At 40.2% G+C, this 12,997-nt stretch overlaps 1 protein-coding gene across 1 annotated transcript in view; it reads right to left on the minus strand.

Moving 5' to 3' along the window:
- Positions 1-12,997, minus strand: part of gucy1a2 (guanylate cyclase 1, soluble, alpha 2) — a 41,951-nt gene that overhangs the window by 23,387 nt on the left and 5,567 nt on the right. The window contains exons 2-4 of the mRNA XM_040131576.1: positions 11,733-11,794; positions 10,580-10,704; positions 7,335-8,245 (exon numbers count right to left, since the gene is read on the minus strand). Coding sequence (XP_039987510.1) covers positions 7,335-8,245; positions 10,580-10,704; positions 11,733-11,794 — 1,098 coding nt within the window. The remainder of the gene's footprint in view (positions 1-7,334; positions 8,246-10,579; positions 10,705-11,732; positions 11,795-12,997) is intronic.

Genomic DNA, 12,997 nt, shown 5'->3' on the forward strand with positions numbered 1-12,997 from the left:
TGAAGACATGACACCCATGCACAGCCCAATAACAACTGAGCTAACATTAATGGGAACAATGCTAGCCACAGGTGCTACAAGATGCACATTTAATGTGCTGCTGTAAAGCTGACAGTGAACCAAGCAGGCAGGTTAGCGAGGCAGTCTTGCCAAGTGAGTTCCAAGACTGCAGCAGTAAGGACTTGTAACAACCACACACACACCTTCTTGGCTTTATGGTTTTCACCGGGCTTTTGGAAAGCTCCAGGGAATTTAAAGGTCACTGGAAATACACAGTGCTGTGCTCAAACAAAGTTTTCACAGAAAAAAAAAACTTGATGCCAAGCAAAGCGAAGAGACTCGTACCTGAGTCAACACGGTTCATACTGCTTATTATCTACATGCACTGTTAATACCAATCTAAAGACATCCTCCAGAAATGTATGAATTTGGTTTCTATGTGGACCACAATCAAAGTCAGACTACTTGCATCTAAAATATCCTTAACAGATATTTTAGCACAACTCTTAGGCCAACAGTTTAATTTTGAAAAGCCAGAATGGTGAAATGACCTGTATTATTCCCAAGTATTTTATCAATAACGTCCGAGTTATTTCTGATGATGGATGGTCCACACCAAGCCCCTGATTTCTGATTTCTGGCTAGTGTGATCAGGGTCCCCTCTGATAACTTGTCCTGGCTTAATGAAGTAAAACTTAAAACTGAAATCACCTCAGCATCTAGTAATGATTTGTAATTTAGCACTTTTAACTAAATATTCTGAATCTTTCTAGTAACAAACAGAACGTGGACATTTTTCTCTCACTCAGCTAGTCAGGAACAGTGCACATTGATCAATGTCACTGTAGATGCACTAGTGTTGGCCAAATGTTGTTGCTGCTTCATCTGTCGTAGGCATAACTCAAGAAGACTTTTCTGAGATAGTAGAAAGCCATCTTTTCTTTTTTCATGATAATTTTTTCATCCAACTGACTGGTATGCCTGAGAGAGTAGATTAAAAAAGAAAAAGTATGAAACCAACAATCATATCTCTATTCTCTTTATCTTTGTTTCAACACTAAAAATATCTTTGTCATGTTCATTACTTATGGTGTTTTCTCCTTGTAGACAGGGGCAAAGAGGGCAGTGATTTTCAAAGCGCTCTCCACCGGACAAACAAACCGTCACGGCAGTGATTTATCTAGAAACAGATCAAAGGTGGTGCTAATTTCAAGATTCTCTTTGTACTCAGACACGCAGGTGCACAAATGAACACACAAACAAACCTCGATCAGAAACCCCTAAAAATTTGTTAACTGTCAAGGATGGTATTACAGATTTGAGCATCCTGATGGTTTCTCAAGCAAGTATCTGTTGGTCCTCACAATCTTCCTTATGGTCAATCTCGGTTTTCAACTAACCTGTTACATGTAGTACAAACATCATAGAAAAGAGCAGGATTTGCATTTGAATACTCAAAACATGCCTTTTGTCAACAACTGCTGACGATGAGCTGAAGCCAAAACGACTGCTGGTTTAGGCTCCAGATCTCGTTATATTTTTATACCAACATGTAATACTCCAAACATACTGACTTAGACTTTCAGGACCATAAAAAAGCACTGACTCATCCTAACCAGGATGATGACTCTTTGAAACAAAGAGTCTGGGAACTTTTGTTTGTTTACAGCAATGGCATCACTCCTGTGGAGGCAGGTGTTGTGATTCATGGATTCTCTTCCTTATTCACCCTGTTGTTTTTAAGATAAAGAAAATATCAGCACCTAAGTAAATCTACATCCACAGCTTGGCCCAAACAAATGGCATCAACATTTATGTTTCCCCTGTTATACATCAAACAGGCTTAACCCCACATACTTGCGTATTATTCCCCACGATCAATATCTGGTCTTGGTTCAGCTCTGTGCCTGGCTTCAAAACCAAATAAAAAAGCAAATAAAACTTCCACCAGGTCAGAGGAGCTGAAGATGATAAATCAGTGATTCTGGGTTTGTTTGAGCAGCTCAGCACTTAAGCATGTATTGATGAAACTACTTTTGTATGATGAAGTTACTGTAAGTTCCGTGTAGTTTTAAACTCTCATGCATTATATTAAAACTTGGCTAATGCATGTCAAAACCTGCTCCACTTGTGTCTGACATAGAGACAACAAACCTAGGAAAGGAGGTTTCATATTAAGGATATAGAAAACTGTACACTCTGTACACTCCCCTATGTGCTGACCACCGTGCTCACACTAAGCAGATAGACAGAAAGAGAAGCGATTTGACCTTTTCAGTAGGTCTTTGGATGTCTCTTGCACAGCCCATGTCCCTGGGTGAAGACAGGAAAGAAGTGAAACTGAAAATCCACAACAGGCCACTCAAATACTCACACATACACACACACACACACACACACACACACACACACACAGTGCAGCACAGGGGAGTGTGGCCTCTTTACCTTGGCCTGTCGCCTTCTCTCTCTGCCCTTTCTAGTGAAAATGTCAGCCTGTCCTTCTCATTCTCTCGGTTCTTTTTCTGCTTCTCTGCCCAGGTGACAGAAGATTCATATGGTAAAAATGAAGAAAAACAATGACCGCCCATCCTGTTCCACAATAACATCCTGCAACACTAATCTTTCAGGTGTCTTGCTGACGGTGTTTGGAGCTTGGAGGCAGTGTCTAACTTAAACTTCAGCTGTGCTAGTTCTGATCACTGATGACGCACGCAAAAGGGAACAGAAAAGGCAGCTACACTGACTCAGTGAAACCAGCATGAATGTGCTGAAGTACCTTTTCGACCAGTGGGCAGTAGATGGGACAGATGAGAAAGACAAATGATTATTACTGTACAGAACCAGAACACAGATACCTCAGCTAACCCTGAGCTGAAATACAGCCGTGTGACTGAACTTCCTGTCAGTAATTTATGTACATTGCCAATCCCACCCATTTGGCATCTAAAAAGGCTAAAACTCTGATCATATAAATGGTTTATTAAAAATAAAACAAAAAAACACTATGGTAAGTGTGAACAGCCACGAACACATACTGTTTTAATTAGTGAGGCAACAACGATATACACTGTGATCAATGAAATTTTGAAAAAAGTCCGTCAAAAAAAGAGAATAAACTCAAAAAAAGTCATTATTATATCTTTTAATTTTGGATAAAAGTGAACTAAAACTTTTAAGACAAGAAACCTCAGCTTCACTGTACATTCATCTTTAGTGTAAGGATTATACAGAAATTACAACTGTATTTCCTCTGCTCCGCAAAGTCCTACAAAAGAGATATCATTGAAAATAATTTTGAAATGTTAAACTAAGATACCGTTTCATCACAACCTGAAAAAGCTACAGTAGCCCACATATTTGTGAGTGATCCAATCTGTGCGGCTACCATAAAATGTAACGCAAGGTGAAAGAGAAAAAGCAGAGTAAAGTCTGTCTTATCGGGGAACTCTAACAGAAGTGGAAACAGGAGAAAGAGCATGTTGCTGTGTTTCCATTTTTGACTGCTGTAAACTCTTTTAAATTAATTTACAAACTGAATACGTAAGAGGGAGAAAATTAAAAAGCTGGGAATGTGTGAGAGGAGAAACAGGAAAGCTTTGTGAGGTTCAACCAGAATTACCACCTCATGGTTGTATACCTCCGCCAACCAGTCAAGTTGCAGTTTACATCCATGTCTGTCCAGACTCATATAGTATATGTAGTGAAGACGCTGAAGAAATTTAGTAAAAGGTATTAAGTATAATTTTATAGAAGAAATTCCCTCAAGGTGTTCCTAAGATATCACATTCAGGAGAATAGGACGGACAATCTGAAAATCGAAATGCCTTTCGGCCCCTGCCGTCACATGCAAGGAGGCATAAAAAATAGAAATTGGTAGCAGGAGAGAGGGAGAGAGAATGACAGTGAATTTATGAGAGACACTGACAGAGACAAGATGAAAGCTAGAGAGGAGATTTGCCACAGTGGTACTCGAGATCTGACTTTGAAGAGGGGAATCCTACTGCTACTAGTACTGTGCATTATTATGTGCATCTGCATGCATGTATGGAGGCTTTGTGAACCTACCTACTGTAGTTGTGTTTTGTTGTCATCTCTTCAGATAAAGGCACTAAACATTATTTATACTATTAAATTATAATAATAGCAGAGCTGCATTGATTAGTTGTTTAATCAATTAGTCATTTGACAGAAAATAAATGGGCAACTATTTTTATTATAAAATTGTAATTTCAGTCATTTTTCAAGCATAAATAACCAAACAATTGCTGGGTGCAGCTTCTAAAAGGTGAGAATGTGATGCTTTTCTTTGTCATGCATAATAATAAACTGAATATCTTTGGGTTTTGGTCTCTTGGTCAAATCAAACAAGACATTTAAAGACATAGACTTGGGCTTTGGGTCATTTTAGCAGACATTTTCCACTGTTTTCTGACACTTTATAGACAAAACGATTAATTGAATAATCAAGAAAATTAAGCAGTAATAATCATTAGCTACAACCCTAAATAATAGATAAGGTAAGTAATCCTTTACATTATATGCTTAAATACAATATTTATACAAGATCTATTGCCCTCTGTGATCCTTTAATCATAAAATATTCATTGACATCACATAAATTAAATTGGAGCAGCAGCACACCCCTATTGTCTTGCATCTTGCAGCAAACTAAAACAAATTACATGACATAATCTGCAAATGCTAGTTGTATTAGTTTTGTGTAGAAATGTATATGAACAGGCTTGAGTGCAGTTGGAGGATGCTAGGTGTCTGTGGGTTCTATTCACGTGCCAGTTCAAAGACTACTGCGAACAGCGCTATGACACTTCTAAGTGCATCATTTGCAGATCACTGGTGCAGTTTATTTACGTTTTACCACTCTCTATTAAAATAATACAATTTTCCTTTTTGGAGAAGCCATCTCTGTATTTGGTTAGCCATTTTTGTCATGCTCCACTGTGATTTTTTAAAGACTATGAGACAAGTAAAGTAACCAGTGAAGTAGTAACTACCACCATACCATCCAATTCATATACCATTTATATTCACCCACCATTTTGCAGATAGTTTCGCTTTGCCTGCATGGACAAAAATAGCAAGTGTGCTTAGAAACGCCCAAACAGTTTGTGTACATAAGACCTAGCAATGCGCACTTGTCATTCTCACAGAACTCTTTCTCTCATCTGGTCCACTCATAGAGCTAGCCCCGAGCTAGACAAGATACCACTAAGACAGCGAACAGCTAAAGAAAAGAAGAAACACAATCTTTAAATGCCTCAGTTGAGGAATTGTGCTGAACTAATGGCTGAGAACCGCCTTAGAATCAGTGGCACTTACACTATACAAGAACATAAGCGTACCCTTTGTTGAAAGTCGGTTTTTGTACCCCTTCTATTTGTATCCTTAAAATTACAGATATAAAATATTATTGAGAAACATACCTTATTTTTATTTGATTGTTTGGTTTGGGTTTTTTTTTTAACTTCCACACAGGCCTGGGGAGGGGGTATAGGAGTTTCTAGTGACAGGGACATGATCCCTCACCGGCCTCCCACCCACCAATAGCCCCACTTGTGCTCAATAGAGTCTCTGCAGTAATAGACAAATGCCTTTTCCCCTGTACTATAAACATGCCACAATCAGTTTGCAATGAGCATATATCTGTTATGTCCATGAAGACAGCACTTTTTTTAGTTCAAATATACTCCTACTTTTGAGTGTGTGACTTAAGCTCAAGACGTACCTAGCTCACTTACACATACACAAACACACAAACACACAAACACACAGCACAGCACAGCACAGCACAGCAGTTGGACTGATCAATCTCTTCTCTGTCAGCTCTGTTTAACATCAGGCTGTTTGGTGCTGTCACTGACCGTCTGCGCAAACCATCCGATCAATAAAGAACTGGATATTGCATACAACTCAAATTGATTAATTGTTTCTGGTAAATTGGAACCAATTCAAACCTCACTCTTGCAAAAACATCACTGGCTTTCAGTTGTGATGCAACATGTAGTGGAATGGGATATAGACACAGAGTGCAATAAACAGTTGGATTTTTCTATTTTTTTTTTCTTCTTTTTTTATTGAAGATGGTAGACCCAAACTGTAGCAATAGGGCTACAGAGCTTCAGCAAATAACTGAACTTACTACAACAAACTCAGACACTACAGTCTGTTTTGCGTTTCATCCTCCTGGGGATAACACCCTGGAAACCAGTGTGATAGCATCCAATTGGGACATTTGTAAAAAACTGGAAATTGAATCAAATTGTGGCCTTCTTGCACTTCACCTATTTCCAATGAAACACTACAAACTGTCATTTGATAAGGTAACAGCACAGAGAGGATGAGATGCGTAAGGTCCCTATTTTTACTTCTTTTTCCAGGACAGAACAGTCTGTGCGTGACTGTGACACAGAGGGAATAAATCATACATGAAAAAAAGGACAGTTTTAACACAAACTACCAATTACTTAAAGCTGCAATAAAATTGGTGTATTTCACAGTGAATCTATCATATTTTATATTTTTATCATCAACAATCCCATACAATGACCAACAATTAATTTTCCCACTTCCAAGTATCATCTGTGCATCAACTATCTTGCATGTCTACAACTTCATTGTTGTCCACAAACTATGAAAAACACACACAGAAGCACCATACCACAGCATTTGGGTGATATATTTCTGCATTACAATAAACAAAGCTAGTGTAGTTTACTCCTCTCGGCGGTGTAAACCCAAAAAAGCTGCTCTCCTGTGATATTAAACTCTTTGGCAGAGAGATATTTTTAATAAACTACCAGCAATGATCATTTTAATAATGATTAATGATCAAAATGTCACCCACTGCAACAATATTACTCTTTCATGGGTTTAAATGATTTTTGGGTGACAATGGGGTTGCTCCATGGTGCTCCATCGAGGCTTAAGCTATGCCTAAATTCATGAGTGGTTTTGGTTTCTTCAGGGGATTTGTTGTTTAAAAAAAAAAAAGAAACAACACATCAGAGACCTTATTTAAATTTGAAACTGGATTTCAGTTTACTGAGCAGTAAAGTACACTTTCCCAGAACTGCTTATCGGTTGGTCGGATTGCTTTGGAACCACTTCGCAGCCACTCCCTATGACAGCCGGCTTTTCACCCTGCCTTCAAGAGTTACCATTTGGGTAAAGTATGAATACTTTCGATTGCCAAAATAGTTGGACAGCATATGGTACAAAATACTTATTTTCTAGTGTAACCCAGCCATTACTATCCCTGCAATAATTCTCTTTATGTGGTAAAAAGTAGGATCTGAACAACAGTGTCATCTCTTTACCTTCTCCTTGGTGCCAGCCTGTGTGGTATCGGGCCTTGTACGGATGGTAAATGGGGATGCAAGCCTCAGCAGAATGCCACGGAACGAAGGCTCCATCTTGGGTGAGACAATCTCAAAACAGTCCCTGAATGTGAGGCTCCGGTGAGGCTCAATGCGAGCCTGTCTCCTCAGTCCTTCACCAAGCTGCAGTAGCTCCATGTGAGGCCCCAGGACAAGGTGGAATGGAAACGCACGGCAAAACGTGGCCAGACCAATGCGCAGATCACTGGGGTTGGTGGAGAGTGAGAGGGGGGGGCGTTTGGTGCTCCCTGAAGCAGCATTTGGGAGGGATGAGAGGGAAGGAGGGCATGTCTCCTGGATTTGGAAGGACAAGCAAACTGTTGGAACAGAGGTTGAAAAAGGAGAGGGAGGGGATGGGGACGAGGAGGGTGAGGCAATGGGGGATGCAGTTGGAGTGGGGGTTGTGGAGTCACCATCCGTGTGTTCCGTATCTTCATTGGGCAGCAAGGGAGTTAGAGGCGGCACCTCTTCCACCTCAATTTCTGAATGAAAGATCCGCCTGGCAACAGCTCTGATCAAACCTGGCATGACCAATCCAACAACAGGAGCAGGGTTGAAACAATGAAGAAGCAACACCCTCCCTCTTCCATTTCTTTCTCCTCGTTCTCCAACTTTGTTCAATTTTCTTTGCCCTTTTTCCTCCTCGTGGGGATCCTTGCACTGGAAGGACGGGCTCTCAGATGAGGCACGGCGCCCCGTGGAGGTGCGAATGTGTTCCAAAATGGCGTCAAAACCATTGAAGAAGTCCTGGAGGTTGCCGCCTACAGCCCGAAGCACTCGTTCATTTTCTTCAAAGCAAAGGCCAAAGAACTCCTCTCCGAAATGTTCTCGCAGCTCACAGAATGGTACTCCTGGGAGAGAGGAGAGGCCAAACATCAGCATGAGCGATGCAGAATTGCACTCTGCTGAGGATACACACAAATTATCAATGTCGCAGACAGTGATACACAACACAATAAATACCTACAGTATGATTTAGGCGACATGCCATTAACCATTCTGCAGACGTGAATCTTAGTGCGCTGTCTTTCAGTATTATTTCTAAATGCAGAAATCTGCACTTGAACACTTAGCCCCCTAAGTGTGTATATTAATTTCCTGTTACAGCTGCCTTTTACATGAAAATGAACATTACATCTGCGCCCTCATACATATTGGCCAAGATTATAATGCAGCAAAAATAATCTGAGCATATCAACCACAGAAAATCAAAGTAATCAAACATCAAAGCCTCACTAAAATAATTAATATTGAGATAAAATATAAAACAAAAATTTATATAAGATAAAATAATCATGTGACATGCCTACTGACTGAATAATAACTAAGAAAAAAATAGGATTAAAGGATTATAGCAAAATTAAAAATGACATTTAATAAAAATAAAACCTGACACGAGAAAACAGAACAAAACCAAAAAAATCCCAAAACTTTGCTAGAATATAAACAAAACTTGGTAAGTACTAATATAGACGTCACAGGGCACAACTATACAAATTGCCTGTGTCTGTTCAAACATGAACTCATAAACTCAGATTAGTTTACACATAGATGACAGAGGTAAAAAGGGAGCATTATAGTGACAGCCAGATTTGTTTGGCATCAGCAGTGACGTGGGCATTTTACTGGGCAAGAGTTACATTACACTCTAATGTTCAACTATGGTCAGGAGCTTTGGTTAGTGACCAAAAGAATTGAATTGCAAATACAAGTGGCCAAAAGGGTTTTTATTCACATGACAGCTGGGCTCAACATTTGGGATGAGTCTGGAGTAGAACCTCTGCTTTTTGAACTGAAAGGAGTCAGTTGAGGTGGTACGGGCACGGATGCCTTCTTTGGCACTAAGGCCTCCTCGGCGGCTCCTCGTGGATGTATTTTAGGCACATCCAACTGGGAGGAGGTCCCTGGGCAGATCCAGAACATGATGCTGGGATTATATATTCCATCTGGCCAGGGAAAACTTTGGGATCCTTGCGCGAGAGCGGAAAGATATGGCTGGGGAGAAGGATGTCTGGGCTACTTGGATAGCCTGCTGCCAACATGTCTAGCACCCAGATAAGCAGCATAAAATGGATGGATGAATGGATAAACTGCACCAAGTCAGCACTGCTTTACTCATGGAAACCTGTCCCAGTTGCTGCTTGTGTACAGAGCTGCTAAAACAGGCACTATAATTACACATAGACTGCAAGCACAAAATGAGTGGAAAGCATAGCACAACTTTGCTCTACGCTTTAATTCATTTAAATGTGGCCTTAAGATTTTTTGTGACAACAAAGAGAGGTCGAGATGGAAAAGTGGGATTTAAAAATAACACAGGAAGGAAGAAAGAGATGGAAAGAGGGGCAGCAGAGCATGGCGTAAAGATGAAAAGGAGAGTGATGGAGATGGATAAGAAGATGACTAAAGGAAAGAGGAGTTAACAAATACAGTGTACAGTTAATGCAGTGGCAGAGTGACAGAGGATGAGGACGAGAAGGAAGTAAAAGACTGTGATAAAGGCAGGAAGAGATGGTAGATGGTACAGAGGGAGGACAAAGCTGTACTGGGTGAGTCACCTGAACAATGTGTTTGTCTATGTGTGTTTATGTTTTTTCATGTTAGGCCAGAGAGACAGTAGAAGCCTCCAGAGTGAGTCATACAGTGTGTGTGTGCGTGTGTGTGTGCGTGTGCATGTGCATGTGCATGTGCGTGTGCGTGTGCGTGTGTGTGTGTGTGTGTGTTTTTGCATGTGTAAATAGTTGTTTATTTGTGTCTGCATGCTCACTATCTAGGCCATGATATGGTATCTCCCTTTTTCATTACAAGTGTCTACAATGTGTTTTAGAGATGTAGCATCAGGGGGATGGTTTTGCGCGTGTGTATAAGTGTCCACACACGCATAAACAGATAATGCTAATGCTGAAGGACATGCATAGGGGGAAAGGAGAGAAGCAGAGCTATCCGTGTCTTGGCGTGCAATAAAAATAACAGTACAGTACAATTGATCCTAAGCAATAACATAAAAAGGAACATGGCCAGAAACGAAGGGATGAAAAGTATTTACTAAATATAGACACAAACACATAACCACATCAGGTCATATACATTGAAGACCACACAGACACATGTATAAAGCCCTTCCCTCCCTGCCCTCCCTTTGTCACACTAATACACACACATCTTACGTCACTTCACATACTTACCCAGCATGGTGGCCATGTACTGTAGGATTTGCAGGACATCTTCCTCTGAACCAGAATTTTCTAGAAATGGGCACTTCTCCTCTCTCTTCTCTCGTCGCCTCTCTTCACCGCCAACTTCCTGACACCTGTCAAAGAAAAAAAATGTTTTACGCCAACAGCCAGGTGACTCTGAATAGCTGAAGAACCTATTGCTGCTGAGATTTTGGTGGTGGCAAAAGTCTCAGAGATGCATGGCTAAATACCATTAAGTGAGGATATATATGTTTTTTTTGATTTGGGGGAGCTGACACTTTGATTAGCCTGTGTAAATTCATATTTGTTGGTGACTAAGCAGATCCACTGAAGCATCTGGACAACAGAAAGATTGCTCAAGGTCATCCCAGCAATGAGAAATGCTCTTTCAGTTTCTCACACAGATTTGTCCAAAAGAAGGAGTCTTATTTGTTTTCACTTAGATTTTTGGGGGGATTTTTTTAGATTAAAAATAGTAAGGATACTATACATTACAAAAACATGGGTGAAAATAACCATACTATTAAATATTAATATTAGCAGATGCCTAAAACACACAAACCACATTCTGGTAAGTCACACAATTGCATCCCCAAAGATACACACAGAAACAAGTGTAACAAAATGACAGTTCTGAAGGCCACAGAAAAATGCCTTCACCGCACAACTGACCAATGCGTGTCAATATACCATCTGCTTAAAGTACACCAGGGGTCAGTTACGTTGAATATGAATCAAGCAGAGAAGAAAAATTAGTGAAAGGAAAATCAGTAAAGAAAAATTTAAGTCCAGAGAGGTACCAATCCAGTGTTTATATTTATATGCAGACTGTGCTTCATGGACAATGTTAGTATGTGTCGTGCCTGGTTGAGAGTTTTACTGTTTTGACAGGTAGTGAGAGAGAGAGGCAGAGACTAGAGGTGAAGGAGAATGTTTATATATGTGTGTGTTTGTCTGTTTGCCTCTCTGTGCGTCTGTGTGACTGCAAAAGAGAGGGGGAAGGCAGGGAGGCAGGTAGAATGAGGGGTAGCAGAGAGTGTGAAAGGCTCACAGACACTGAGCAGGTGTGTGTTTGTGTGTGTGACAGACAGACAGGCAGGCAGACAGACAGGCAGGCAGGCAAGTGAAAAGACAGTCTTACCTGATCTCTTGTTGTTTGTAGAATTGTAGAGTTCGCTGTAGAGCTTCCTGAACAGTCTGTGTCTGTAAGAAGAGGTGAATACATTAGACAAGTATTTGTGTATTTGTGTGTGTGTGAGTGTGTGAGTGTGTGTGTGTGTGTGTGTGTGTGTGTGTGTGTGTGTGTGTGTGTGTGTGTGTGTGTGTGTGTGTGTGCGTGTGGAAAGAGATTATTCATGCATTTATTTGTGCATCTATGTGTGATTGCATTCATTGCACCTCAAAGCTTTGATATTGCACATATTCAGTAAATCCCTACTAATAAAATCATTGAAATACATTACACAGAAATTAGTGGCCACCTTTCTTGGTGTTGTGAATAGCTCCCGTCAAATCAGTGTTGAAAGCATAGATGAGGACACACTCTAAATCAATAACACAGTAAACATATAGTACTATATTTGGTTATGGACTCGTAATTATCGCTGTTAAGGTTCCGGCAGTTTGACATACCGCTAAGCAGACCAACAACGCTGCCAAAGTACCAACTGAAGTGTTATTGCAGACAAGACACAGAAGACACTTTGACATGTCAAAGTAAGAAATTCCAGACCACAGACTTCTCATGAAAAGTAAAAGTGGCAAATATACATTATAATTAGATATATAAAATATATTTTTAATTTTTTCTTATGTTTTAGTAGGTCCCACAGTGTAATTACTGACAAAAAACTACCGTGACTGTCATTAATTTAATCTTACATTGGTGACTGTCATAAAGAGAAGTTCTGCTAATAGACCAGTAAAATCCCCCCCATCAAAAGAGATCTTTTTTTTAATTTTGTATTTTTATAATTTCCTTCCTTCAAGAGTCTACAAAAAAAATCCAAGTTGGCAATAATAATAATAATAATTTCAAAAGGACCTAAATAAATATACTGCTGGATTGTTTGTGTGTGTGTGTGTGTGTGTGCAGCTGGCGTATTTTGCATTACTGACAGCCTAAGCTTTACGGGGCGGGTCCAATGAGATTATCTGTGAGGCAGCTCAAATGGTGGGCTGTAGTAACAATACTATAACACAGTGAGCCATCTGGAGAGGTCAGTCTGAGGCCTCCGCCCATTCCGGACAAATACAGGAGTGATTTGGTGCTGATGTGTGTTTGTGCGTGTGTGTGTGTGTGTGTGTGTGTGTGGAAAGAGACAGAGAGGGCGTGAGAAAGATAGAGTCTAGTGAGTTCTGCCGTTGTAGAGCAAAAAATGAGACAGTGAGGAAAGAGAGAGACAT

The sequence above is a fragment of the Xiphias gladius genome, chromosome 7, assembly GCF_016859285.1.
Source record: "Xiphias gladius isolate SHS-SW01 ecotype Sanya breed wild chromosome 7, ASM1685928v1, whole genome shotgun sequence".
In the NCBI taxonomy this organism is placed as follows: domain Eukaryota; kingdom Metazoa; phylum Chordata; class Actinopteri; order Istiophoriformes; family Xiphiidae; genus Xiphias; species Xiphias gladius.